General features: G+C 37.6%; 1 protein-coding gene across 2 annotated transcripts; it reads left to right on the top strand.

Moving 5' to 3' along the window:
• Window positions 1-1,647: 1,647 nt before the first annotated feature.
• NPFR (Neuropeptide F receptor) lies at window positions 1,648-27,988 on the top strand. Of its 2 annotated transcripts, none has more exons than XM_069041580.1 (5): window positions 1,648-1,802; window positions 15,230-15,483; window positions 20,706-20,948; window positions 25,354-25,611; window positions 27,043-27,988. In XM_069041580.1, exons 2-5 carry the CDS (start codon window positions 15,292-15,294, stop codon window positions 27,556-27,558), a joined length of 1,209 nt encoding a protein of 402 aa, XP_068897681.1. In that variant the 5' UTR covers window positions 1,648-1,802; window positions 15,230-15,291; the 3' UTR covers window positions 27,559-27,988. The 2 variants fall into 2 exon arrangements, with proteins under 2 accessions (XP_068897681.1, XP_068897682.1); XM_069041581.1 differs by lacking the exon at window positions 1,648-1,802 and adding an exon at window positions 13,570-13,712.

The raw sequence follows: 27,988 nt of genomic DNA, 5'->3' as shown, positions 1-27,988 counted from the left end.
CCATAACAAAGTATAAAAACACATCACACAAAAACATTAAGCTCTTCGATTCCTTTTTCGAGAAGTTTTATTTTTGCATCGCTCGTCAGTTTATTATTACTTTATACAGGGTGGAGGTCCACCCTGTATGTACTTATCTTCGTAAGGAATTTTGACTTAAGCCATACATAAACCGAACAAAGACCTTACTTAAAGAATTTATCGTGCTATTGTGCCTGTCCATCACTAAGCGGTCTCGGACAAAAAAATTACCTGGAGTATTAAAATATTTTTCGGAGACCCTCTAGTGATTGACAGGCACAATATCACAATAAATTTCTTTAAGTAGGGTCTTTGTTCGGTTTATTTAGGGCTTAACTCAAAATTCCTTACAAAGATAAAAGCACTATACACGGATTTCTCTTATCTTTCGGTAAAATGGGATCCGGTGCGTCACAAGGTGCAGTTCTTGGGCCGCTTATGTTCGCTACCACAAAAATTAAATGTAATTAAAGCTGCTGTGCTGTATAAAAGTAATTTAACAATCACAAATGAGTGTTACATAAAGAGCTATTATTATCAATGTTTCTTACACAGTAGTTGGCTGTGATTTATGATATACGTATAGACTTGGTTTCAAGTATGATTTATTTTAAAATACCTTGTCTTAAAACTCCTTGTTTTAGGCAACCAAGTAATCACGTCGATTTACCATTAGGTATAGTACAGTTACACCACGTATTGTAGGCGGCAAATTACACAGCCAACTAAGAAGCAAACAACATTTATAACAATTTGTAACAACTCCGTACCTACTCCCCAAACAAGCTCCCCCAAACCGTACATCCGTAACTCCTTTTAGTAATATAATAACATAATTAAAGTGCATATTTTGCTTTCAAATGGAAAAGCAACTCGACTACTCCATTCGGTGTTTAATAATTTTATTTTTAAATATGGAGGGGGGAGCAAAAAGAGTGGGATATGATACACGAACGTATAATATTTACGAAACAGTACATTACTAGATGTTTTGCGTCCATCTTCTGGCAGTTGCAAACAACAACATGGCAAATAATCTGCTTTTGTGCGACTTCGGGTTTGGTGCGGGTGTAACTCGTAAATCTCTTTATAAATATCCGGATGGAACGAAAGTTACGAAGCCTCTGGAAGACGTCGACGGTCTTAGAGAGGTTCGCGTGGGCTAAGCCGAATGCCGTTCGGCTTGCAGACCTCGCCTTACGCATCGAATGGGGATTCCCGAAACCTTTCGCTAGTCGAAAAATTCCACTAGACGGGTAATGCGATCGGATAATTGAAAAAAGTTCCGTCGAGTTATGAGCAGTCGCCGCCCCCGCGACCATTTGGCGCTTTCGCTGCTGTCCACTTGATCGCGTGGAGTTGATGATACTCGAAGATGATTGATGAGTTTTATTTGGACAAATAGATACACGCCGGTTCGTGACACGATCAATTACTGCGGAGGACATTGAGCAAACATTCGCTTAATGGCAGCGGTGCACCATGAGGCGGCGGATCGGGGATCATTCAAATCCCGGTGGTTTTTTCAATGAACACCGGAAGACGTGTCAATAGAGGTGCTATTTATTAATGCACCTATCACACACGGCCCCCGGAGAGGGGACTGCGAATGCGCCGCGACGCGTGCCGTCTCTTATAAAGGTAAAGCTCGCTGAAGAAGGCGCAGTGTCGCTGGCGCTGTCAAGCTGCGTTTTCAGCCGGGAGTCGAGGAGCGCGCGAAAACTTTGCCGAAGTTTCAGCGAGTGTTGTGTTTGGTGGGTTTTCAGTGGACGTTCGAGGCGGTACGTATTGCTGGGGGCGGGGATTTTTCGGGGGGCCCGAAACGAAGCAATTTGCTTTTTGCGCGAGTTTTCGCCGACTCTTTGAAAATGAGCCGGAGCGGAGCGCGTTTATTTGAATTCCTTCTGCATTTCTTTTGTGCGAAGAATTCGCTCGTCGCCGAACGACGAGATTTCGGATTTGAGTGATCGCTGGTCAATCGGTTGATTTGTTTGCTGATTGGATTCGCCATATCGTAAATTATTGTTTGGCATAGTTTATTGAAATTTCGATTATGAGCTTGTTTGCGAACATTGATAACTGTGCAAATGTCAACACAGCAGATTTCGGCGTCACCGGTTACCGCGTTGGGGCACTTTCAAAATGGCGAACGGGAGGACCAAAGGGCGTTTTAAATACCACCAGATCTTTTGCTTGGAAAATTTTCGCACAATTTTTGTTTCATACTATTTTCAAAATACCTACTCCAAAATTTCACATTTTTTTTTCATTTCAATTAATAATTTCTTTACTGTCATGTCAAACTTTACTCAGTTGTAAATAAAAAAAAATCACCTTGATACAATAAATTTGGCGAATTTTTAACTTTCTTTTGAACAAAAATCCCCCAAAACACCTTTGTTGTGATTTTACTTGTACATAATTATACTTGCATTTTTTGAGTTTGCAAAATATTTTGATAATTCCGGTAGTAGCAATTTTTTGAAAATAAATGAAAATAAATTTTTTTAAGAACATTTCAAACAAGTAGAATACTTCTTTATGTAGCAAAAACCTGCTGACGTATTTCTTAGATAATTCGAAAAGCTCATTTTTCGCTTTTGATTTTTTTAATAAAAAAAAGATTTTCAAAAATTATTAAATATTCATATTTTTTAATTCGTCACTGTCAAGCAGATACATTTTCAAAATTTTGCTTCTTTTTTGAATACATGTGTAGATAGATAGACCTAGCCTTTCATATTATATTTTTTAAATATGATGTTGAAATTATTGTAGTCGACCAGCAAGTCTCTTTTTTCAAACCACGAAAAAATTTTTAGCTTCTTTTTTTGAAAAATTCATAATTTCTTAAGACGTTGAACATTGTTGAATTTTACATTTCTGTTCCTAAATATAAAAAACAAATGAAAACAATACAAAATTCAATTTAAATTAATTATTTCTTGAGGATGAGTAAAATTAATTGAAGAATAAAAATTACACTTAATTTAAATTGTGTTTCAAAAAATTTTGCCGAATTGGTAGCGATATTTTTTCTGGTCGGTTTAAGTATATGATTAGAAACTTTAAACAGTTTCGTGCATGAAAAAATCTGATATGAAAACAGTGTTGTACTTGACTAAGAAATATTTCATGGGAAATTATTTTTTTTTAGCTTCTTTTAGATAATCTACACGGTGTGAAATTATTTTCGAAAATGTTAACACTTCGATCTACTCAATGTTATAGTCTATTTTTTATCAAAGAACCACAATACCGCAATTTACACCCAAAATAGCTGACAACATTGTACACTTTTGACATAGGGTGATTTTTCATCTCATCATATAAAAACTGAGGTTATCAGAGATATTAGTAGCGCAGCATATTAATAAAGTTAATAACAACTAATAACAACTAATTTGGGAGTTTAATAAATGTCTTACTTTGCGAGGCATTTTTAATAACACGTTCAAATTTTAGCTGCGAGTTTGCGTACTTTCAAGGACATTAAAAATGACAGACGTTGGCTGGTATAGCCAATAGTTATCATTAAATTCCCTAAATTTAGTAAAATTTTATATTTACAAACCTAAATCAACAGGTCGTGGTTCTTTGATTAAAAAATACACTTAAGATGCTAGATATTTTTTATTTTTTGTAAATATGGAGGTATGTCCAAAGCAACATTTCTAAACCGAAACTATGTTTTATCTTTTTTAAATCAAAAAACAAATATTCACGGGTGCAAATGTATTGTGCGTTGCATTTTCAATTCCGTCGGGTTCATTATACTCTGTATAATTGAAACAAACTAGAAACTAAATAGACTTACGTAAATTATACTCTTCCTGGTCCATAAATTATTTCTGAAAAATTTTCAGACCTCATTTAAGATTTTGGTGTGGTTCTGAGACAAAGTAGTCGTCTGCTACTCGTGCTTATTCCACAACAACAAATCATTCGAAAGCTCCGAAAAATTTTGGCATGCACGTGAGAGTTCGACAAGAAAATCGCAGGCCAGCGACGAGTAATTACTTCAGGAGACGAATAAATTTTTTTCAAACATGCAACGTTCGAGTTTTCGTGGTAAAAGTGATTAAAAAATGTTTTTTTGAGGACATGCACAGAGAAAATTTCCACTTATGAATTCGTTAAAATGGTTTCTAAGTATTAATTCGATTAGATGTATGTGACAAACCATTGACAATAATAAAAAAATTGTTATTGGTGTATCAAGGTCAAAAAGTGCATATTTTTGGCCCGAGTCTGAGTTTTCTGGCCGAGGCGCAGCCGAAGCTTGAAAACAGGCGAGGCCAAAAGGCACTTTTTTGCAGAGGTGCACATTAAATTTTTAGGCGACCGCACGAAGTACCTACAAAGCAAAAGACATGATTGAAAAAATTACAAATTTATTTTGTATTTACCTTTTTCAAATAGATACATTTATTAATACATATTGACAATTTTTTTAATCGTATTTTTTATCAGCTTGCCAACAAAACGAGAAATTTACTATTTGCAATACAATTGCTTATTTACGTAATTTATGGTGACAGGACAATTATCGGTTTGTTGATTACTAAATGGACCAACAGATAGCGCTACGGTCAGCGTCCGAAAAAAGAGTTACTTTTCGCCCGCTCGTGAGTACGTTAAAATTACTGCTTTCATTAAGGGTGCATAAAAAATATTTTCCCCACCGAAGAGATATTTTTAAAGTCCGCCGGTCACAATTAATGCATTGAAGCTGAATTTCACCTTGTAGAATATGTATTAACAAATTATCAAGTCAAATTTAATTTTTTTAATTACTTCCACTTGTGCAGCTCACTGAAGATTTCTTCGCGTAACTTCTAACGTAAAAAAAAAACACGAAGCTAATTTATTTTCCTCATTCAAAATTGTAACCAGCTAAGGACATTTTTTATTATTTTCTAATTTCCCAAATGTTCTCGTCCCGAAGACAAAAAAATTTTCAAAGTTAAGAAAACGTAATTATTGTCGTATAATTTTCTCAACATTAAACACAAATTCTTCGAGGTAATTGTCTAGTCGTCTGTTGGCTTGCTCGCTGTTCACAATATGCAAATGGACTTATAAATAGAATTATAAATTACCTGTGGAGAAGTTTTTTGCAATAAACTTCTTACGACTTCACCTACCCGTCAAGACGCAAGTTCACGAAAAAAACATGCACGACTGCGACGCAGCAGCGAATTTTTTATCCCGCAAAAAATTACGGCAACGTCCTGATAAGAGTGACATCAGCTTCTATTTTGCTGCACACTAGATTCCCATCCCGTGCCATCTAATTCTGCATTTGATAATTTCCGTCGACTGTTTAGCCTCACTGTATCAAAACTGCACGTTAAAAATTATCCAGCCCGATAGCGCGTTTTAAATAGCCTAGTTAATGCCGACACAAATACACCCGGCGATGCCCATGTGTCCGATTAGCCGCAATCAGCATCAACACAAATCCGCGATATGTCCCTCGACGCATCAACTATAAAAGCCCCATCTCCATACGGTCGCGACGTGGCCCACATCATCCCCGTGTTGATCTCGCAGGGCGCCCCCCACAACACCAACCCTAACTCGACGCAATCGAATCAGTTTCAAAAGCGCCCCCCGCGAAACTGCAACCTCCTGGTCCTGCGAATCCGACAGGACCGATTCGGACCTCGCACCAGGCTGAGACCCGTTTCTCGCAATTATATATTTGACGTTTGGGGTCTTTGATGTCATTGCGATCGAATGTAAACTCGCAAAGCACGAGTTAAGTATTTGTTTGTTCTGGCGATCAAACGCCGTTCATCAAGCGTAAATAATAATCCGTCGAGCCTAAGATACACCGTAACGTTTCGTTTTAATCCGATTGGACCTTCTTCGAAGAATAGGCTATTGTTCCTGAAGGCAGGAATTGGATGATGTAGGCAACCAGTAATACACCGAATGACAGCGAATTCCTGCGCGTGTTTATCGGAAGCGGTTGCGAATTGGTACCGTCTGCAAAACACATAAAATCAAACAAATAAATATCGCTAATGATAAACAAGCGGATCAATGATAATTTTCGAATTTTGCGATTTTTTACGGCCCCGTAAATACTTCTCCGGAATTTATCTAATTGGTTAAATTTAGCGGCGATTCTTCGACGCAATCAGGTGAGGATTATTTATAAAATCCGGGCTCGGGTGCGGGGCAATTTGAGAAATTGCGACGATTAGGTCCAGGATCTCTGCGGAGCGGTTGTCTTTTAGATTTACATAATTGTCCCCCATTAGAATTTGTTTTGGATGATATATCCTGAAGATTTACATTTTGATTAGATTCCGGTAGTTTCGCAGCTTTTGAATCGTAATGGCTACGGTGGCGCACCCGTCGGCTTGTTGTTCGGGAGACTTTCAGTTTTTGTCGAATTAGACTCGGTGTTATGCAAATGGGGTCGTTAGGGAGCCTCCTCTGGACTGCGTAGGTGCGGCGAGGATTTTCTTCGGCGAAACTTCTTCCCGGCTTCTTCGGGAGTTTTCGAGAAGTAGCGTCCCCTTCTGGTTACAAAACGACGCCCCGCTCTGTTTACGACAATCGCTCCATTTAACAATTTTAATTATCTGCGCGTAACATGTGGCCGATAAAAATCGAGTATTTTCGGGCGAAATCCTCGACATTAACAAACCAAACAAGATAGAATCGGTGTACATACTCCTTTTTGCAAATTTTTGCCACAAAAACGTATCACTTCAAACTGTTTAACATGGAACTTCCATTAAATCTACAATAATAAAAGCTTTCATCGATAATCCTTTTTACCTGCGAAGGATTTTCCTTGACGTGTAGACGGCAAAAATGTTTTTGTTCTAGGGTTTTTTAGGGGCGGGGGTCGTAATGAAATTACTACCCGCCCTGCGTCGATGCGTAATTGCCATTCGGATTCGTACCTGGAAAAACATGGAAACCACATTCCTGTATAATCGGTATCAAGTAATTGAATTTTCCTTGAAACAATTTTTAGGAGTCGCGACAGCGCCCACACACTTTGCGATTCGGTTGAAATGCGCTGACATTTGGCGTTTCAGGGTAAAAGCTGCGATCGGCGACTGATAACTGTAAAAAACAATACCAAAATGCTTTTGCTTATTTTTCAATTCATTTTAGTGAACATTATGAAAGCGCGATGAGATCTAGAAATTCGTTTGAATCCGCTGACAACTGAAAACTGAAGCTTTTTGTCTTGTTGCTTATTGTGCTGCTGAATCTATAGCTTTTAAAGAAATCAGGAATTTTAAAATGGCAGAACTCAAAACTGCAGACTTGTTGATTTAATAAATCTGATTTCAAACAATTAGGTGATTAGGTCTCATTAAACTTTATAATTAAAGAAATTAAAAGACGATATTTTCTGTGTTTCTTTCATACTCATACAATAAAATAAAATAAGAATACACATTCTCTTCAGTATTAAAATTTTATTTTTAAACGTAAAAAGTTAACATCTAACTAACCAGGATCTACTGTACTGTTCATTTCATTAAAAATGCATTATGAAAATGTTTCCGAGAAAGAGCCAATTTCCGCCGATGAGGACGCCACAAAGCAGGTGCTTCATTAAAAATAATAATCAATACACAATATAACAAAGAATAATAAGAACACTTAAACACAAAAACAACAAACAATAAGGAAAAAACTCACGAGTTCAATTTCAAAGCAGCAAAAAACAAGAAGTTTTTTATTTCAAATTTAAAATGTCATTTGAACAAGAAAAATTCTTGGTAACAAAAACTTAAGACGAATAATATCCCCAAAAAACGGGTATCACTCAAACTACACTTTTCAAGAAGTCGGTTATATTATAATACAGCAGGGCGTGTAACAATTAATATTAAAAAAGTAGGCGTTGCAGAGTCGATTGTGAACCCACCACTGGTCAGTGTGCAGAGTAAAAACTAATGCAAAGTTTGAGGTTAGATTTAAACAGCTGTCCCGTGATTTGTAATATGTGGTGCGTTCACAATCGACTTTTCAACGCCAACTTTCAAAATAAATTTAAATGAGTACTCGGTATTCAATATAACAATTTTCGATTAAATAAAAAATCTTCATAATTTTATTTCCAAGTACCGGGTGTCCCATCACTTGTGTCCCGTAGGAAAATGACTTTAAAACTAAATTATATTTATATGAAGGTATTATAGATGCATAAATACTGTTCACCGCCACAAAAATTGGGTATTTCTTTTTTGTTAAAATTAATTACCTAGGTACAGCAAGCAAAAAACTGTCCCTTTCAAAATTAAATTTTGTTCGATGCAGTTCAAATTTAGTATACTTTATGAAAAAATGTTAGAGAAATAAAATCCGTGATTAGAATTTAATTAAAATGTTTTGATGTAAAGATATTTGATTAAATTAATTTGGGCCGTTCTACTTTATGAAAATTTATTGCAGACGAAGATTTATGACGGGTTGCAGTGTGTTTGACACCGTAACACAGGCAGGTACCTCTGGAACCCTCTTGAATGGTCTTCGTACCATAAATTGCGGACAAGAATAATACCCACAAACTTAACTTTGTCTTCCATAAATTTTTATAAAGTAGAAGGACCCAAATTAAATTAACCAAATATCTTTACATCAAAACATTTTAATTAAATTCTAATTACGGATTTTATTTCTCTATAACTATTTCATAACGTATACTAAATTTGAACTGCATCGAACAAAGTTTAATTTTTAAAGTGATAGTTTTTTGCCTGGTGCACCTAGGTAATTAATTTTAACAAAAAAGTAATACCCAACTTTTGTGGCGGTGAACAGTATTTATGCATCTATAATACCTTCATATAAATATAATTTAGTTTTAAAGTCATTTTCCTACGGGACACAAGTGATGGGACACCCGGTACAAAGAATCCAAATGGAACTAATTGATAATAATTTATTATTTATTTACAGAAATTTTTTTTTCTAATTTTGAATATTATTTTTTATGAATTGTCTTTTTTTTACTTTACAGTTGTGTTACTATATCTGGGTCCACTATCACTATCTAAAAATAATTAGCAAAAGTATTCAACGTTTTATAAAACGAACTTAGATTAATGACTATTAGAATGGAAATTTTGGCATAAACATAAAACTGTAATTTGGAAAATGTTACTGGACCTGATTTATTGCCCATAAAAATCGAGATTTTTTTAAAGTTAGCCAGGTTGTTGTTATTGGATGGGCGACGCAATAAAAATCGTAAATATTTGAAAATATTCTAAACATTAAAAAAAAAAATTCCATAAGAATTTCAAAAATCTATCAAATCGGGCAAGGGTGTGGTTCAAAAATCAAAATTTCAGCTGGGTTCCAAACTTCAACACTGATTTCTTTATTCAAAATTTGTAAGAAAATTTTTGAAGGTCTACAGATAAACGTGAGAATAAATATTTCATGTATAATAAATAAAAATAAAAATTCCTTTTAATTGGTTAGCTAGTTTTTCAATTAATCGGTTCTTTAATTAGGGTTTAGTAAAGTTTTCTACTACGACATCTGAAATCACATGACTGGCTTAGTAAAAGGCCACAATTATGATACCGTACGATCGAAAAAAACATCGAGTACGTCATGATTACGCTTCAGTTGGCAGCGCTACTTTAAATATTGTTGTTGTCAAAGAAACTCGACGGTTGTCAAATACAGCAATATTTAAAGTAGCGCTGCCAACTGAACCATGAGAGTTATAGCGTTCTCGATTTATTTATATTTTTCGATCACATGGTACTAAATGATCGAAAACCTATATCCCCTAGAACGCTACGATTTTTTTTTTAATTTATGTTGGTAGTGATGAGTAAAGGTACTTAATAACATAACGTATACAATTTTGACAGAACCACTTAAATTTTACAGGATGTTTAATACTGAAGGAAAGTTACTTTCGAAATGCTATCAAGTTGCAAAATGGAGATGGGTCATATTTATTAGAAACATTTCACCTAGTATTTCGTAGTTTTGTATTTGTTAAAATGACAACCTCAGATGTAAAATCCCCTTGTTACTTTTACTGCCAACATAAATTTAAAAAAACACAGCTTTCTAAAGGACAAAAGTATTAGACCATGTGGTAGATTTAACTCTTTAATTGGTAATAATTTTTGAATAAAAACTTGAAAATTAACATTTTAATTTTTGTCACTGCTCAGCATAAATCAGTTTTCGAAGGTAATTTTTTTATCTGATAAATTTTTCCATTTTACGAAAGCTTTTTGCTTTGACAATTTTATGAGTTGAATTCTGATTAGGCCCGAGAGCTATAGCTCGAGGGTTTACCCTCTGAAGTGAAAATTGGGAAATTTATCAGATATAAAAAATTAAGTCGTGTTATTTTTGATATCATTAATTCCAGAATACAAATTTTAACGGTAGGTAATTATTTATTTATAATACAGTTATTAAAAACAATTTGAGAATTTGACAGGAGTAGTATGCAATTTTAATCACTTTTGACAGATGACAGAGTAGTAGGACGTTTTTATCGCCATAAACATTTTTGAATGGATGAAAGCAAGCGCTCTGATTGGCTGAACACGCACGTTTGATGTACGTAGGAATTAATCGGTTTTAAATTCTTGAAAAACTAAACGTCAGAGATAATAATACTCGTATGTCTCCTGTCCTATTTACATTTCCACTATATTTGTCTTTAAATCATCACAAAATACTTGACAAATTTTCTTTAGAAAACATTAATAAATTGCTAAAGCTGTTCTTTGTGAAAATTACTTTGTTAAAATATAAAAGCTTTTAATTTAAATTTTACAATAAAATCATCAAAGGTTTTCAGATCCAACTTTTTTTTTCTATTATATTTTGTTATCCCTGACACGAACACGGAAGACTTTATAACTTTATTTCTCAATGTAGTTACTTAAAAAGCTAATAAACTCCGTGTAACGTTGCTTTGATGATTTTAGAAAACGTCTCCTTTCTTTCTAACTATAATCGCTCGATCTTTTTAAACCCTTAAAAAATCAAGATCAAATCAAAATCCTCTTAATCTGATGCATTTTTCAAGACAGTCCTTACGAAAAATTGTTTCTAGGCCACCAACACAAAAGCCACAACTTTGCTTTAAATTTATTGATCTTTCTACACTGTCACAACAACTCTGCAATGTCCCAAACTTATTATTGATGCAAGTCGACAGGATTCTCTGCCAAGTTTAAAATCTCCGGATCAGTTGTTAACCACTTAATATTTCACTCATACGATCGTATTCCCCGCTTTTCACAATTTGTTATTCTCTATTTTATCGCTGAGCTTTTACTGCCTTCAGCATGTCTCACTATAAATTCTTCTTACTAAATACGCCTCACAATGAGCTTTTGACTGGTGATCATTTATATTGCAGCAAAACCTTCCCCGTTTCTTACAATATTCGCAATTGCATTGAAGTTGAACAGATCCAGCAGGAACGTCGTTGTGCCCGAATCTGCAAGAGCTTTCGTCACCTTCTGCTTAACCCATTCAAGCTTGCCTTCTACAACTTCAACAACATAATTACAAGAGTACTGCGGTACTTTTTATCATTTATATTTATTTATCATCACGGATATTTCTATCAAGCAATGATAATACATAATCATTCTTTCGAAAGCACAGTTTTTTTAAATTCAATTTATTTTACTATATGCCCATTTTTTTTACACGATATCAACAATGGAGCTTGTTCCTTCGACATACTCAAATCAGTAATCAAGTTACCCGCGGGGGCCACCCATCCAAACACTAACCGCAACCGACGTTGCTTAGCTTCACTGATCGAATGATGATAGAGTCGCTCTATTATTGTTATTGTTGTTCACTGCGTGATCCCAGATTTTAACCTCCGATTTGAAACGATTTATTTGAGTTGTGTGCCTTGGCAAATGTTCTCGACCGATGCAAATAAAATTTGTTTATTTCGGTGTGAAGATCATCAAAGCCGCAACTGTTCTACTTCTGCGTCGTGCAATAACAAGAAAATACAGGTAATCATTTATCCGAATTTATACCGGGACAAGCTCGAGGATATTTCATTTGCCAGCCAAGATGAGCCCATTATTTACCGGGATTTGTTTTATGTCCGTCATTTCTTCCACCTTCTTCAAACTAATTCGTCCACATTAAAGTTTCATGAAGCCGCACCGATCCGATTAATCACAGAAATCAAACACCTCGGCGAACTTCATCGTTTCGAACTTCGCCGGCTCACTCCGCACTTGTTTCGCCAGAAAACACATCGCGCTTCCCTCACCAATTTGCATAGTCGGACGCCCCGTACGAATAATTCATTTTCACCAGACCCGCCACCACATATATTTTCCATGTTTTCCCCAGTTTTTTTCACCTATCGGGGACTCCCCCACTTGCCGAGGTCGAAGACTCCCGAAAAAAACCGCCTCGCCCAATTACCGCCGTCTAATTCCGGACGGAATAAATCTCGGAGGGTTGTTATTATCGTGGGCGGCGGCACTGTCCCCGGAATAAATTTCTCTTGATGTGTGCCGCTTTTTCGCCCTAATGCTGAAGCTATTAATTCAGGAGCCGAAAATCCTAAGCAGATAAATTTCGGATAGGACGAAGCAGAGACTGTCTTCGAGGGGGAGCTTACAACTGCAAAAAAGCTGCAGGTCCAAACCATACAAGTTTTCGGTCCCACAATAAATTTTCTCTCCGCAATTATTTTTTCTTAATCCGGTTTAAAAAGATTTTTACCAGTCTGTAGAGTACAAACTGTCTAATTACATCTGTCCTTAAGAGTGAAAAAGTAAAAAAAAAGCGTGTTATTCTAGTCTACAAATAAAAAACAAAATCTAATCTTTTTTTATAGAATTTTGAAAATGTGTCTTTAGAAGCTTCTTCAGAAGTTCCCAAAAATGACAAATTTGTAGCAGCTTCAGAAATAAAACCTTCATTAAAAAAATTCCCAAAAAATAAATTATCCAAATCTGAAGGCTGGATACACACTTAATCAGATAACAGTGATTTGTGTTGGTCCTAGGTGAAAATGACCTGAATGTGTCTTGAAGCTTTTTGAATTCTGAACAAATTTTGTAAAATGTAAAATACCCATAGGAGCAATATTCTGCAATATAAAGTTGGTAGAATGTTTAGTCGCGCGACGCGACTAGCGACTAAGCGATCCAAACGTCGCCGCAGAATTGAAGTTGCTTGTTGCTAAACTAGTCTGGTCAGATTTTCATTTTGCATGTATGGTTTTGTAAAGAATAAAATTGTCTTTCAAATGGTGGCAGCAAAATTAGAACTGCTTAATAAATGCAAAAGTTGCAGACGCTCAAATTTGATACTACATGTGAAGTACGTCCGCTTAGATTTTTGCCCGGTAATGCTTCACTATTACTTCAAATGAAAAAAACCTCCAAGAAATCTATTTAGAATTGAATTGTCAATAAAATGATGACTAGACGAGCCCGGTGATAAATTATTGACGGTTGTGATGATAAAAGTGTTATCAAAATTATACTAAAAATATCTCAGAGTGTAAGTTGTTGTAAGTTGAGAAGTATTTGAGATAACTTAATTATCAAGACATCATTTAATCGGGAATTCAGTACTGAACAGATTCCATTGCAGTTCTTCTGAATTTGAAGCGATAATGAAGAACTCCCAGGAGAATACTCCACGGGGTTAATTTCAACCGACATCAAGTAAGTATCAACTTTGAACGTGTATAACTTTTGCAATCATTGAGTAATCCCAATCTTTGTGCCACCATTTTAAAGAAAATTTGATTCACTACAAACTCTTTATCTAAATCGGAAAACTGAACTATCAGTTTATCAACAGGCGCTCAACTGCGTTGCGACGTTTGGATTGGTTAGTCGCTAGACGCGTCGCGCGAATAAATTTTCTAACAACGTTATCCTGAAAACTATTAGTCCTACGTAAATTTTGCACATGACCAAATTTGTTTAGAATATAATAATCTACAAAAACATTCTAGTCATGTTCATCCTTATTATTTGATTAACACTGTTTTTCGCTTTTCCACCGCCTAGAGCGTGTGGCGGATCGAATCGGACCCGGAAAATCGGAGCTTTTCATTTGTACCCCTTCGTGTACAAACCCATAAAAGACCTTTTTGTTCCATCAAGATTATCTCCCCGCTGAACCATCTTTGAATGAGGTGAATGATTTTGCATCGCGACCTTGGAAGCTGTGGCAGGCGGCGGTCTTAAGAGCTCCTCCGTCTCCATTAATTGAAAAGACACCCGAATCGTCCATGTCACGGGGCACCCTTTTATAGGATCAAATGTCGCGGAAAACGAGCGCGGAGCGAATATCCCCTCGCTTAAAAAATGAAACGGAATATCCCCATAACAGCGCTTTAGGGCGTGATAAATCGCTCGTCTGATATAATTTTACAGATATTTCGATCGGACCATTTTCTTAGTTGGCACTTTCTCAATTTTATCGGCGGCGATGCTTATCGGCTTTTAAAAAAATATTCGTCGGGGACGAGGCGAGCTTTCGGGGCGCGGATTGAATCCGGTTCGAGTCGTCGGAAACAATTTCATTTGTTGGATTGAGGCTTTGAGGTCGCGACGAAACTTTGATTTATGGATTGTGATTTTAGCGAGTTCTGATTGCGGCAAAGGGGTGGCTGTTCGCGTAATTAATGGCAGGGTTTAGATAAATATTTTTGGTGGATGCGACTGGAGGCGGCCCGGGGGTGCGCGCATGAGGGCTGTGTTCTGCGACAACAATGCCTCTCCAGACGGGGACCTTTCCATCCATTTACCACTCTTATTACATTCTTGCATACAAGAATAAACAACTTCTCGTTTCAATTATTAACGGCCTCGAGCCTCAAACTCGTTTAAAACTTTCAGTCGCAACATTTGCCCCACAATAAAAACTAAGCGGTACTAACAGGTACAAACACGAAAAATCCGACGCCCTCGACTCCAGAAATACTCCAACTCTCTCCAACTTGAGCACGGGAGTTAGGCAGCCACTCCAGTGATTAAGCGCTCCTGTCCCGCCCCTCCTTTGCTCAAGTCAGCTCCAATAACACCCAACAGACAATTAAACCGAACTGAAACTGTCACTCCGCGACCCTCACGTACCTCATTAGTGCATTAATAGATGTCGCGTGTGATACAGCAAGTGTCAGTAGTGCTGGAGCTCGTTAACTTGCTGAAAAATCGACGTTCTTTTTCAGTTTCAGGTGCGTTATGGTAGGGAGGGCAGGTGCAAATTGAGCGGATTGAGGTCCATGCCAAGATGACGAACGAGACGACTTTGGCCGAGAACACTTCGGCCATCTATGATCTCTTGGAGAAGAGCAAGAGCGTCGATCCTGAACTGTACGACAGATACATCAGGAATAGGGCCATAGACGAGCCGGCATGTACGGCACTGATCACGATGTACAGTGTGTTGACCGTTCTGGGCGCCCTGGGAAACATTCTGGTGGTAAGTTGTCACAAACAAGTGTTCTCTTCACTCCTCTTCCATTTTTCAAATTTCTCCAAAAACATTTCTTTGTACTATTTCACGCATAGGTTTCTATTGCGCTAGAAGATTAAATGATTTCCAAGCTACGATTTACTTGTACCACATATACAGGGTGTTTTAAAAATGCCGCACTAAAACTATAGTACAGTGTTCAGAAGCATCTGGTAAGCGAGGGAAAAATATTTAAAAAATTTTGGTGTTAAATTAGCACGTGGATGAAGGTTTCTTTTATGGTGAATTTGGCATTTTTTAAAGGGCGCACTCGAATTCCCGTCTGACTTATTTCTTGTCATAAATTAATGCAAGAATTCCCGTCAGGTAATTATCAACTGATATAATCCATAACTCGAGTTCCCGTCAAGGGTAAAAAAGCGCTTCAATCCCTTACTTACCTAAACCTCTAGCCGTTGCCAGGTACCATTGTTGTTTACCATTACGTCGACCAAAAAAAAGTTTAAAATTTTTAAAAGTTACAAATACCGTGTGATCAACAATTATATAGTTAGATAAGGGGCGGCTGTGACTTTGATAGTGTCAGATTTTTCGTATCTTTGCTAGTGTCAGATTTTTCGTATCTTTGCTAAATCAGCTAATAAACGTCAAACAACTGTCACTATTAACCAAATTTTAACGCAAAAATGGTTTTTACTTCAGAACATAGAAGATTCATCATTCATCATTCATTCATCGTAACAGTGCTTTCAATATATAACCAAGATTTTTTTCTGACGGGAATTCGAGTCTAGAATTTGGGGTGCGTTTTTGCCTTGACGGGAATTCGTGTGCCGGATTAAAGGGCCTATGTCCAAGCCCAGGTATAAAATATTATGCTGACGGGAACTCGTGTGCACCGTTTTTAAACACCCTGTATATTTAAAAAAAAAATCTAGTTCAAACATGAGAACGGTTCCTATACGAATGAGTTGCCGCCACCAACTCGATCGATCCGCCTTCTGTGGTGTGCAATAATGTCGATGCTTTTGTTTTCCACAGCCGCTCTCGATAGTAAATTTTATAAAGCGTGCGGTAGTAAACACAATAGACGGCTTAGGATGTCAGAAATTGTAATTCGGTTAATCAGCAGTCGTGAAAAATGGACCAGCTGGATTTGGGGGCGTTGCAGAGGAAACCCGTTGTTATGACAGCAGATTATTTAAAAAGACTAATGTGAACAAAACAAAACCTGAACGTGCAACAATGAAACAAATATTTAGAAATTGAAGGTCCTTGGATCTCTTCTGGTTCGTTGTACTCGTTGAAAAAAATAGTTTTGCATGTCTGCAGTTGTCACCTGTGGAGGGATTTGGTAAAGTTGAAAGGGCAATCGCTTCAAGAACTGGATATGTATCTTAGGAAATTTGTATCATAAATGTAAAAAATTGTGGATTGATAAAAACGCCACCACAGTAGCCGCATTTGTACCCTGCAGAAAACTCTTGGAGTGAATTTTAGTGAAACAAGTGCAGAATCGAATCCTCGCTAATGGATTTAGAAACAAATTCTCCAATAAATTAAAAGAAAATGATGAAACGCAAAGATTTCCACATTTTGTGAGTTGTTAAAATCTTGAGTGTTTATTAATCTTTGGCTGGTTGTTTATAGATTTTAACAAAAATAAAGCTGAAATTAGATGGAACGTATATCAATAAATATAAAGGTTTGATTAAGATCTTCTGATTTGTAAAAGGTAAACACGCCTGATTGGAGTAGAATGTTTCGAACTGAATGTGAAGCTGTTATTAAATTATTAACAAAGGAAAGACAAAGCCTCATTGAAGATTGCTTTTAGTGTTCTTTTATGAAGAAATATCCGTTCAGGACTCTACAGATCCTGTTTGAATTTAGGAATTTCCAAAGGTTAAATTGTTCTTCAGACAGATTAAACATCAAGGGGATAACTATCGGGTGTTCATTTAAATTTTTCCGTTGAATAGTCGATTGTGAACGCACCACGGATTACAAATCACGGATCAGCTGTTTAAATATAACCTCACTTTTTGTGTTATTTGTGTTTTTACCTTGCAGACTGGCGAGTGGTGCGTTCACAATCGACTCTTCAACACCAACGTTGAGGAGAAATTTAAATGAACACCCGATATTATTTTCATTTTCGAAAATAATCCAAAACACTCGACACCTGAACGACATACAATCTACATTATTGTGACAATAAAAAACGACAAGAAAAGAACGAAAAAAGAAAAAATATGAAGGACCAGAGATATAAACATTTTACGAATCATATTCTTAATTGAACTCAACAAAAGAAAAATCGAACTGTTTGATCTATATGAGTTCTTTAAAATTTCTTAAAACTTTAGTAAAACCTTTGAAATCATTCCAGAGAGCATTTCAAAGGTTAAACTCGTTAACTTCCTTTACGATGTGTCTCAAAATATATATGATCCAGAGTAACTGTGAAAAACAAAAGATAGAGGTATGCATGTGTTACAACAGTTTTAGCATGATCAAAAATGATATAATTTGTCTAGTCAGAGATTGGTTGACATAAAAAATCACTAAATTCTACACAGAGAAAGTAGTACCGTGAGATCGAAAAAAAAAATAGAGTTGCCTGTGATCAAAAATTTCTGTTAGTAATTTGTTAAGACTTCAATTATCTGATGTCAGTCTTAAAAGTTGGGTTAGTGATTTTGAGAACATTGAAATCTTGATTTTCATAAAGGTGTGAATTATGTGTGACCTGTCGGTTGTAAAGCTATTTCCTCGGCTACTGTAATGATAATGAAACAACGAGATTTAAAACTCCCGCATCTTTATTCAACGGTGAGCATGCAGCTCGTTTATAAATCGATCCAACGATCAATATTCAGAGAGGTTATGCTGTGGGGGCTCTTATTGTCAAGGGCTTTAATTTTGCGCACGATAGGGACAAAGGTGCAAACCTTTTTTAAGGATAAGCTGAACTGTACCAAATGATAGGTTAGTTTCTTGGGTTCAACCTCTTCAATATTTTCAGCTGTTCTTTTTGTCGGTCGTCCACTGCCTTTTTGCGCAGAACACTACCTGTTTCCAAAAACATGTTTACGCATTAGACTTTCTTGGGAAGTTGTTGGTCAGAGCCTTGAAAGTCCGGAAACTTTTGTTGTAATTCCTCAAAAACTCGAGGTGTCGAATAGGACCATTCGCCGTTCTCAAGTCGTTCTCCATTTCTGAAATAACACTGCACAATGAAAATTTTTTGCTCTAAAGTGAACATATAAATTTTAATAGTCAATAATTAATTATGACAGTTACTACTGTAATGACATTTGAATTAAATTTTTACGTGTTGCCAACTGAAGCGTATTAACCACGGCCTTTTTTTAAATTTTCGATCGCACGGTACCTAGCCCGCGTAAAATTTGAAATATATCCTTCAAGCAGTAAAATTTTTTGCCTTGAAATTATGCTCTAATTGATGTATTCCAGTGCATTTTGTAGTGTTGGGTTACAAGCCTACAATTTAAAATCTCCCAATCTTTCGTTGAACGAAGTATATCAGTTTATGAATGGTTCCTATATGAATGAGTCACCGTTGACAGTGTCGCTGTTCCATAGGTACAGTTCAGTTTCCCACAGTCGCTTTTGACCTACAATACTACAAAATTAATTATCTTCTCGAAGTAAAAAAAAGTCAAGCTATTTCATCTCTAATACACATTTTAGCTGTCCAGGTGTATTTTCACCTTTAATAAACCCTCAAGGATCGCAAATATGTCAAGACGTAGCTTGCGGTGACCAAAACATTTACCGTCTCTTAACAGACACCTCCACCTATCCGTTTCTATTGAGCTCGCTCGCGACATTTTCCTCTCATTCTTAAAATGTTTTGTTCCTTAGTGACCAACATATTTTGTTGTTTATTACGAAAACCACTTTTCCTCCTCAACCTTTCATTTTTGCCCCTCCTCCCGTCGCAATACATTTTTCCTTGCTCGACACTCCACGCACATTCTGAATTTTTCCTTGTCTCATTATTTAATTACTATCACGAACCCTCCCTTGATTCGCTACATCCAGCCTCTCATCCTTCACGAGTCCTTGACACCTCTCAACACCCCCGAAACGAAGGTCACGCAACCAGCCCGGAGGAACGCGATACGTCAGCGTGCGTCGCTCCTGATCCAGCGATTATCTTTATTTTCCGATTCACCTCTTCTCTTCGGTTTCGTCTCCAAATGGCTTTACTAACGTCATAAATGACTAAACGAGCCAAGAGATAAATATATAGCCGTCGCTAAAGCGGGGGAAAAGCTGCTGATATCTGGAGTTAACACGGGATCACGCCAGTTATTTAACATTTTATGGGGATGAGTCCGACGTGTGAAAATCGGATTGGCAGCTACATTTACTCTTTCGACGGGGGGGAATTAACCCTCTGTTTACACGAGAACTCACTCACGAGCTGCGTTTTTGCATCGCCGTAATTAGGATGAAAGGGGGGGCGTCAAGTGTCGGGGGATGGGCTGTAATTTGCGACAGATCCATGAAATTCGGTGATCAAAGATCGGGAAATCTCAGATAAATTTGCGGAGTTTAAACCGTTTATTGCGTCGGATGCTAGTTTCACGCCAAATTAGGGGATTTAGTGTTATGGGGTTGCAAATATAAAGTGTGGGGCGGAACGGCCGATAAAGATTCATAATCCCATTGTTCGTGTTATTGTCTCGAAGTGGAAAACTTCCAGGAGGAGTCGTTGTTCACGAGTTTTAATTAGGATGAAGGAGTTTCCAGATAAAATTGTGCTCTCTATCGTCAACAAGTGTCTCGGAGGCGGCACCGAAGTACGATTCCGAGAGAGCAAAATCATGAGCAACGCAGGACATACAAAATAATCAACTTACGACCACAACAATACCATAAAAGCATCCGAACAGGCTTGTTGCAAAAAATGAAAAATTCTTCGGGTCCGCACAAAAACCCCAAGCCCCTCACGTATCCATCATGTTTTCCTTTTATTCGACTTTTCATAGCGACAGCGTCGCTCATATTTTATGTAAAAACTTCGTATCGAATAGAAGATGCATACACACTCCTTATTCAAATATGGCGCAAGCTGACGACGAACACTTCAACAGCGAGATCGAACATTCCGGAAAAATAAATCGACCCCGGACCTCGCCTGTTGACATAACGTTGCACTCTCTGTCAATACGGTTTTGAACTTTTCTTTTCAGATTGTCGCTGTGATTCGCAAGCCTGCAATGCGCACCCCTAGGAACATGTTCATCTTGAATTTGGCCGTTTCGGATCTGCTATTGTGCACGGTGGTGATGCCTCTGACTTTGATGGAAATCATCACCAAGTATTTCCCCCTCGGGAACAACGTGTTCATCTGCAAGATCGTGGGGCCCCTGCAGGCCACGAGCATCTTCGTCTCAACTATTTCCATCACGGCTATAGCTTTGGACAGATATCAAGTAAGAAATTGCAGAGAAACGCAACATTACGCGATTTTAGATTCGTCTTTAGATTGTTTTGTATAATAACCAACCAAAACCAGCTTAAGATTAAACCACACATGTCAAATTAAACTGGTTTAATTAATTAACTAACTTAATTAATCAACTAGAGGAAAAAAATCAGAAATTTTGAGTAGGAAACTGAAAAAAAAATCGTTCTAGTTTCAGAACTGAAAAAGAACTTTTTAAACCGGGTTTTAACAAAACTGTGATTTCATTGGACAGTTTTAATAACCGTTTACGCACAGACCTGCAATTTTTAAAACCAATTTGAGGGAACTACCGTTTCGAAAATTAGTTTCAAGCCGTGACATTAAAAATCCTCAAAAGAATTGCGGTACAAATTAGACAGTTTTCAAAATGTTAACGTTTCAAAACTTGAAAACGGTTTTGAAATTACGAACCAAAAACGGTGGCGATTCTTTCTGAACCAGTTTAAAATAAAAAGACTAAAATGGCATGATAACATTAATTTGTAATGGTTTTGAAAACCAGTTTAAAACATTGATGAATCCGACGATGGTTTTAAATTGATTTTTAAGAACAGTTTTAAGTTGGTTAAAAGTTGTGTCGGAATCTTTAGAATCTTTTTTTTTAAAAACTGCCGTTTTGGACATTAACTACAAACCATGAGAATTTACTTCTTTAACAACCACTTTAAAACGGTTTAAATGTGGTCTCTAAAAAAATAGGTACGGTTTAAATTGGACAGTTTTCAAAATGGTTGCAGTTTAACAACTTAAAAACGGTTTTAGAAATTATGAACCAAATTATTTGTTTTGTGATTGTTTTCGGAGCAGTTTAAAACTGAGATAGTTTGGAAAAAACATAAGTAAAGACTGTAAAAACCGGATTTTAAAATGATTATCACAAGATTTCTTAAACCATTTTAAAATTATAACAATTTTTGGAATTGGTTTAATAGTTATTTATGTATTAAGGGCGTAAGAGGGCTTTTATGGCCTGAGGTGTGATTTTGAGCCCGAGTGATAACGAGGGCTAAAAACACGCTGAAGGCCATAAAAGCCAGTTCACGCCCGCAGTACATACACTATTTTATGCACGATTAAGCCCTAAAACTCTAACATTTAACAAAAATTAATAAATAAATGTCTGCCCCACACTACGGGATGTTTGCATCGCGTAGTGCTCCCGTCAAATTTTTAGTTTTGCGCGTAACCTTGGAAACAGTGAAAACACCCGTAGCCATTATGCCAATTGCAATTTTCGGTTATAAATTCATTAACGAAATGATAAACGAGGATGAGAAAACGGCAGAAATGAGTGTCCAGTATCGAGTAATCCCCATTCGGGATTAGGTAATTTAAGTTAAGTGGCAATTTTTTTCCTAATTTCACCAAAAATGTTTTTGACTTTTATTTGACATATCTTTATGGCCCACGGGTATAAAGTGATCCGTGGGCCAAAAAGAGACGTTTATGTCAAGTAAATTTGTGCATAATTGTCAAATTATAATATAATCGTGCATAAAATTGTTAAAATATCATTGTGTCGAAAACCATTTTTAAAGCATGATGTATTGAAAATATTGAAAATATGAAGTGGTTTACTTCAGTGAAAACTAAGTCACTTCATTGTTTTCATGTTTTAAAATTATTGTGGTTTCTAGAACTAGTTTAAAAGTTCTGACGGTTTCGAAAACTACAGTTTTACATTGAACGATTGTTCAGGTTATAAACAAACTTTTTATAAGGTAAAGCCAGTCTGTAAAACCGCTACAGATTTAAATTTAAGATGGTTTTGAAGTTACATATCAAGAGTTGAAGCCGACTTTGAAAAGACATTTTTACCAATGTGGTTGTAAAAACAGTTTTAAATTACTAACACTTCTGAAAATCAGCAGCAAGTTTGTCCACACATTTTTAACAGTATTTTTCACTTCAACGGTTTGAGAATCCATAGGCTAAACTACGAAGATCAAATCAGATCAGTTTCAAGGCTCGAACATTAGAATATCCCAAAGTTGATTTTTTTCAAAAATCCGAAACTGAGAAACTGATAAATTAGTTTTAGATAATTACGATACATAATATGTTTCGAAACCATTTAAAACTGTGCTGGTTTTAAACTGAATTTATACAGGGTGTCTCAGCTAAGACTTTCGAACCTAATACTTCAGTTATTTTCCAGTGGATTTTTGTGAAATTTAAAATGCAGATATCTTAGATGGTGAAGAATAAAATCCCATTAATGCAATCACCCAAGTCTTAAAAACGTAATTTTTACATGCCTTTTTAAAATGTTGAATCAATTAAGATTTACATAAAAAATTGATCGTCAATAAAAAATGCTGTAGGGAAAAACTCGTCCTTGAGAGACGTCTGGTTTGCAAGAAAAAAGCAAAAAACTGTGTTAAACGTGGCTGCAAATGCAAAAACGTAGACGCGTATGAAACAAACGCGCAATTTTGCAGAATTTTGGTCATCCCTTTTCGCAGAAGCGCAAGTGACATATTTGACGTTTATCTTGCTAACCTTACAAACACTTACAAAGTTAACAACATTTGGACGTAATTTATTATACTGCATGGGCATGCTTTAATTCTTCCATAAAGGACTAAAACACGATCGGGATATTTTAGCAAGGTAATTTAGTTCACGTACGCTTCCTGTGTCTTCAAACAAATTGACGCCTCTCTTAACCTTACATTTTGTAAAGCCTACATTTTGTGTTCCAGTGTTCCAGTGTTCCACGAGAAAACGAACTGTGTCATTGAAGTTGTTACGACACTCTCCATAGGCAATTTTTTTTTCCTTTTTCAACAATATTGAAATTTCTGCCGCTGTAGTCTATTTTTAGAGTATTTTCAATAAATTTTCACAATTTGACGTTTCTAATAAAGCGCGCTCAATTTTGACAGACTTTAAAGGGTGTACAAAATGTTGCTTGGCAATTAATCATCAATTGTTTTAAAAAAAGATAACTGCTCAAATACCTTCAAATTTTACATTAAATTTTTAACGACAAAATCTAATCTTTTCGTTGAATCAGACAAGTGATTTACTTAATTGTTTGTGTAGACCCCTATTTTTTAATGTTTAACAATCTAATAATAATCGCGCATAATTTTCGATAAAGGAAACATGTGTTAAAATTACATTTTTTAACTTGAGGTAATTTTATTACTACTATTAGAACCTTCACGGTCTAAAATATCTGCATTTTAAATTTCATAAAAATCCGTTGGAAAAATAACTGAGATATTAGGCTCGAAAGTCTTAGCTGAGACACCTTGTATATTTTTTTCCTAAATGGACAGTTGTTAAAACGGTTTTAAGTGGTTTTCAAATTACTAAACAGAGTGTGATCCAAACCGGTTGTATCGTGATGGTTTACAAAACCAGTTTAAAAGGATGAACCGTTATAAAAACAAATTTAAATTGATCGTATACTTTGTTGTGGTTTACAAAACCATTGTAAAACGTCTTTACAGTCTTTAAAATCCGCTGAGACAACCGTCATCACAGGTGGTTCACGTTTAACTGATTTTAATTTTTGATGGCTTCACTCTAAGCTGGGAGAGTTTGTGGTCTGTTAGATGATTATCTCACGTCCGGCTAATTCGGGGATTGTATACCGAGATTCCACCACACAATTGTGTAAATTCGTAAGTAGATAAGAGCCACAGAGACGATTCCTGGCCCGGAATAATCAAATTTAAATTGAATGTCAATGGCAGGGCCTCGCTTTCGGTTGGGGAAATCTCAGCACCGTGCCGAATAAAATTTAACAAAGAAGTATTATTTCCAGAGGTGCCAATTTGTGGGCCGTTTGTATTCGTCGCGATGTATTTATATTCTGGAAACTATACATACCTGCGGTTGTTTATCGCCTTAACGCAAACATTTGCACACTGGGCGTCTGCATTTCGTTCGGAAATTATAAATCTCCGATATCGAGGGGCCCGGACGACAGACGAGCCGGACAAATATTTATTTCGAATCTTGGAAGATTCCCGTCGAAATTTGAAGAAACGCGCGCGAACGCGTCCGTTCCGTCAGGGGGCGAAGCTCGTCGCCACCCAAGAAGCTTTCGCATTTATCGCGAGCTTCCGACGTATCTGTTTTCCTTAATCCGGGCCGGTTTCGGTGCGCAATGCATTACGGTTATGTTTATTAATGAGCGCAGAGGGCGTCTGTTTTATATTTAAATGAGATACACCGCGTGTTAAATTCGATTCGTTCCGAAGAATCGACTACAAAATAATTCCGGTTATCTCCCCCGACGCCATTTCAAAAAAGCTCCATCATTCACCGACGCAAACACCCCCAGACACATAATGATGACACAATATTAATCGCAAATGAACCGCGCAACACCCAATCTCTTTCGATTCCATCAGGTCATCGTCTACCCGACCAAAGAGAGTCTGCAGCTCTTCGGCGCCGTCTTCATCCTGCTCCTCATATGGGTCCTGGCCCTCCTCCTCGCGACACCCCTCTTCGTGGTCAAGCAGCTGAGAACTCACAGCATCTCTCTGGGAAAGGGCATCGACGAACTCAACTTCTGCATCGAGAACTGGCCCTTCGACCACGGAAGGGCCTACTACTCGGTCTTCACCCTCATCATCCAGTACATCGTCCCCATCATGATCGTCTCGGTAAGTTCCGACTTGTTGCACGCTCGGGGACCGATCGAGGGTCGAATGGGCAACCGTGCGCTTAGCTTTTATTAATTGGAATCGATGGAAAGTGCACCCTCGGGGGTCGCATTGCACGTACACGAGAGCCACCCTAGTCCCAGTCACCACCCTCTTAAAGCCTACGTGATCCGGCCGGTCGTGTGTGCGACCAACACATAACATAAAACATACACTCGCAACCCCAAATACGTGAGAATTATCCACCCCCAGGACCGTAAACTGGAACTTACGGTCACGAATCGAACGCACCTCCCCCTCAAACATTTAATATTACCGGGCTCGTACTTCTTCCAAGAATGTCTTCATATTAGAGCTTAAGCAAGAATCATGATCCGAATAAAATCTGACGTTATTAAGGTCCGGCAGGGGTTGTTATTTAAGATTTACACACCCGGAAGACATTCCGTCGTAGACTTAAAGATGTTCGTTTTCTGTCAGACTATTTACTTCGGGGGCGAGAAACGCTTTCAAAACCTTATTTGAATAAATTGCGGTCGTAAATAGAGCTTTAGGATTAGGCCTGATTTATACAGTACGCAACTCATTCGCAACAAACTAATTTATTCCAAACGCCCACTACACTGCAACAAATTTTCATTTGCACCAAAGCTCCATTCACGCGTGCGGTAGCCGTAACGTAACGTGATAAATCGACGTAAGCGCAACGTAGTCTTAAAAAAAATATAACATTCAAACAATGGCCTTGAGCCGTCCCTGCGTTGCCACTCCTCTTTGTAAATCGCGCTCAGTATTAATTTCCTCTAATCCTGATTTAATGACGTTACATAAAACCGTCAGTAAAGTTAGTTTACAGTCCTGGGTTTAACTAACATAAACTTAACGTAATGTAAATTTACTTGCCTAAAATAAACAGAGCTGCAATGAGTACGTAATAAAAAATCCGGTAGCGCTGTTGTGTTATGTTTCATGCGAATTGTGTACTTACGTTACGTAACGTTATTGATTTACCTTGTGGGGAACACTTGTGCCGTGTGTTTTGGCTAAACAAAAGACAATTATGCCTTGTTGAGAACAATTCTCTTTAATGGAAACAATATATTTTTATGACGCACAATAGTTTCATTTCCTCTAACAAATTTAATAAAACAAAGCGGGGTTGTAATCCCTACTCGAAAACATTCCCATTTCTGAATAGCAAGCTTGTAGACAATTTCGGCTTTATTGCAAACACGCAACATTATCCAAAGTATGAGGCGAACAATTCCGATTGCTCATTTGTAATCCGGGATAATGCAGTCGTGAGGTCCTAATCCCGGTCCTTTGATTTGTTCCCGTAAGCTCTGATCGATAGTTTAGAGATGCAACCAACAATACACAGGAGTTGAGGTATTACTTTTGTCAATGGAAGACGTTGTTGTTTGTTGTCAGGCGGCCTACTTGCGCATCTCCTACAAGCTGCGCTACCGCTTCGCCACCGGCTTCGTCAGCAGCGACGAGTCCTCGCAGAAGGGACGGCGTCAGCTGCGCGGCCGCCGCCTCCAGCGCACCAACATCCTGCTGGGCTCGATCGCCATCATCTTCTGCATCAGCTGGCTGCCCCTCAACCTGTTCAACCTCATCGCCGACCTGAGCAACTCTCAAAACTTCTCCTCGCAGCCGATGATGATCTGCTACGCCGTCTGCCACATGATGGGCATGTCCTCCGCCTGCTCCAACCCCGTCCTGTACGGCTGCCTGAACGAGAACTTCTGGAAGGAGTTCAAGGACATCCTGTGCATCTCGTCGGAAAAAAACGACAACCTGGGGGAGTCGCAGAAGCTCTCGATCCGGAACAAGTTCAACAAGGTGCTGGGGAAGAGCAAGCCGGACCTGGTGACCGGCGTGACGGAGTACCAGCCGTGCAACACGGCCAGCAGCGACATGACCGTGTTGACCAAGTGCTAGCCATTAAAGAGCCTGAGGACGAGGAGCAACGGCCAGACCAGTGTAAATAGAACGCATCAAATGTGACTTTGCCTTAGTAAATTATTGTATTTGTGTATGTGTCGGTGTTGAACGGTGGGCGCAAGCCCGGCGCTGCGGAAGGTGCAGTCCTGTTACCTCCAGGTCTAACGTGCTGCACGTGGGTCACGACACCGGCGAGTCCACGGTGTCGGCTGACGCGAATTGCCGCGGTGGGCTCGCGCCCGACTCTATCGATGTCGTGGGGGCGCACGAGACTCCCCACGTATTTGTAACACCCTAACTCTACTATCGGTGTTAAGTATGACATTTCACGAACGGATGCCTGTGACAGATGTCAATTTGTAACCCAGTCACTTGTCAACTTAGATTTTTGTCAATCACACAATTTATTAAATAAAGGTTAACGTAA

Source organism: Tenebrio molitor, chromosome 3 (assembly GCF_963966145.1).
Source record: "Tenebrio molitor chromosome 3, icTenMoli1.1, whole genome shotgun sequence".
In the NCBI taxonomy this organism is placed as follows: domain Eukaryota; kingdom Metazoa; phylum Arthropoda; class Insecta; order Coleoptera; family Tenebrionidae; genus Tenebrio; species Tenebrio molitor.
Note: the sequence above shows the minus strand (reverse complement) of the source record. Positions and strands in the feature narration are given on the sequence as shown.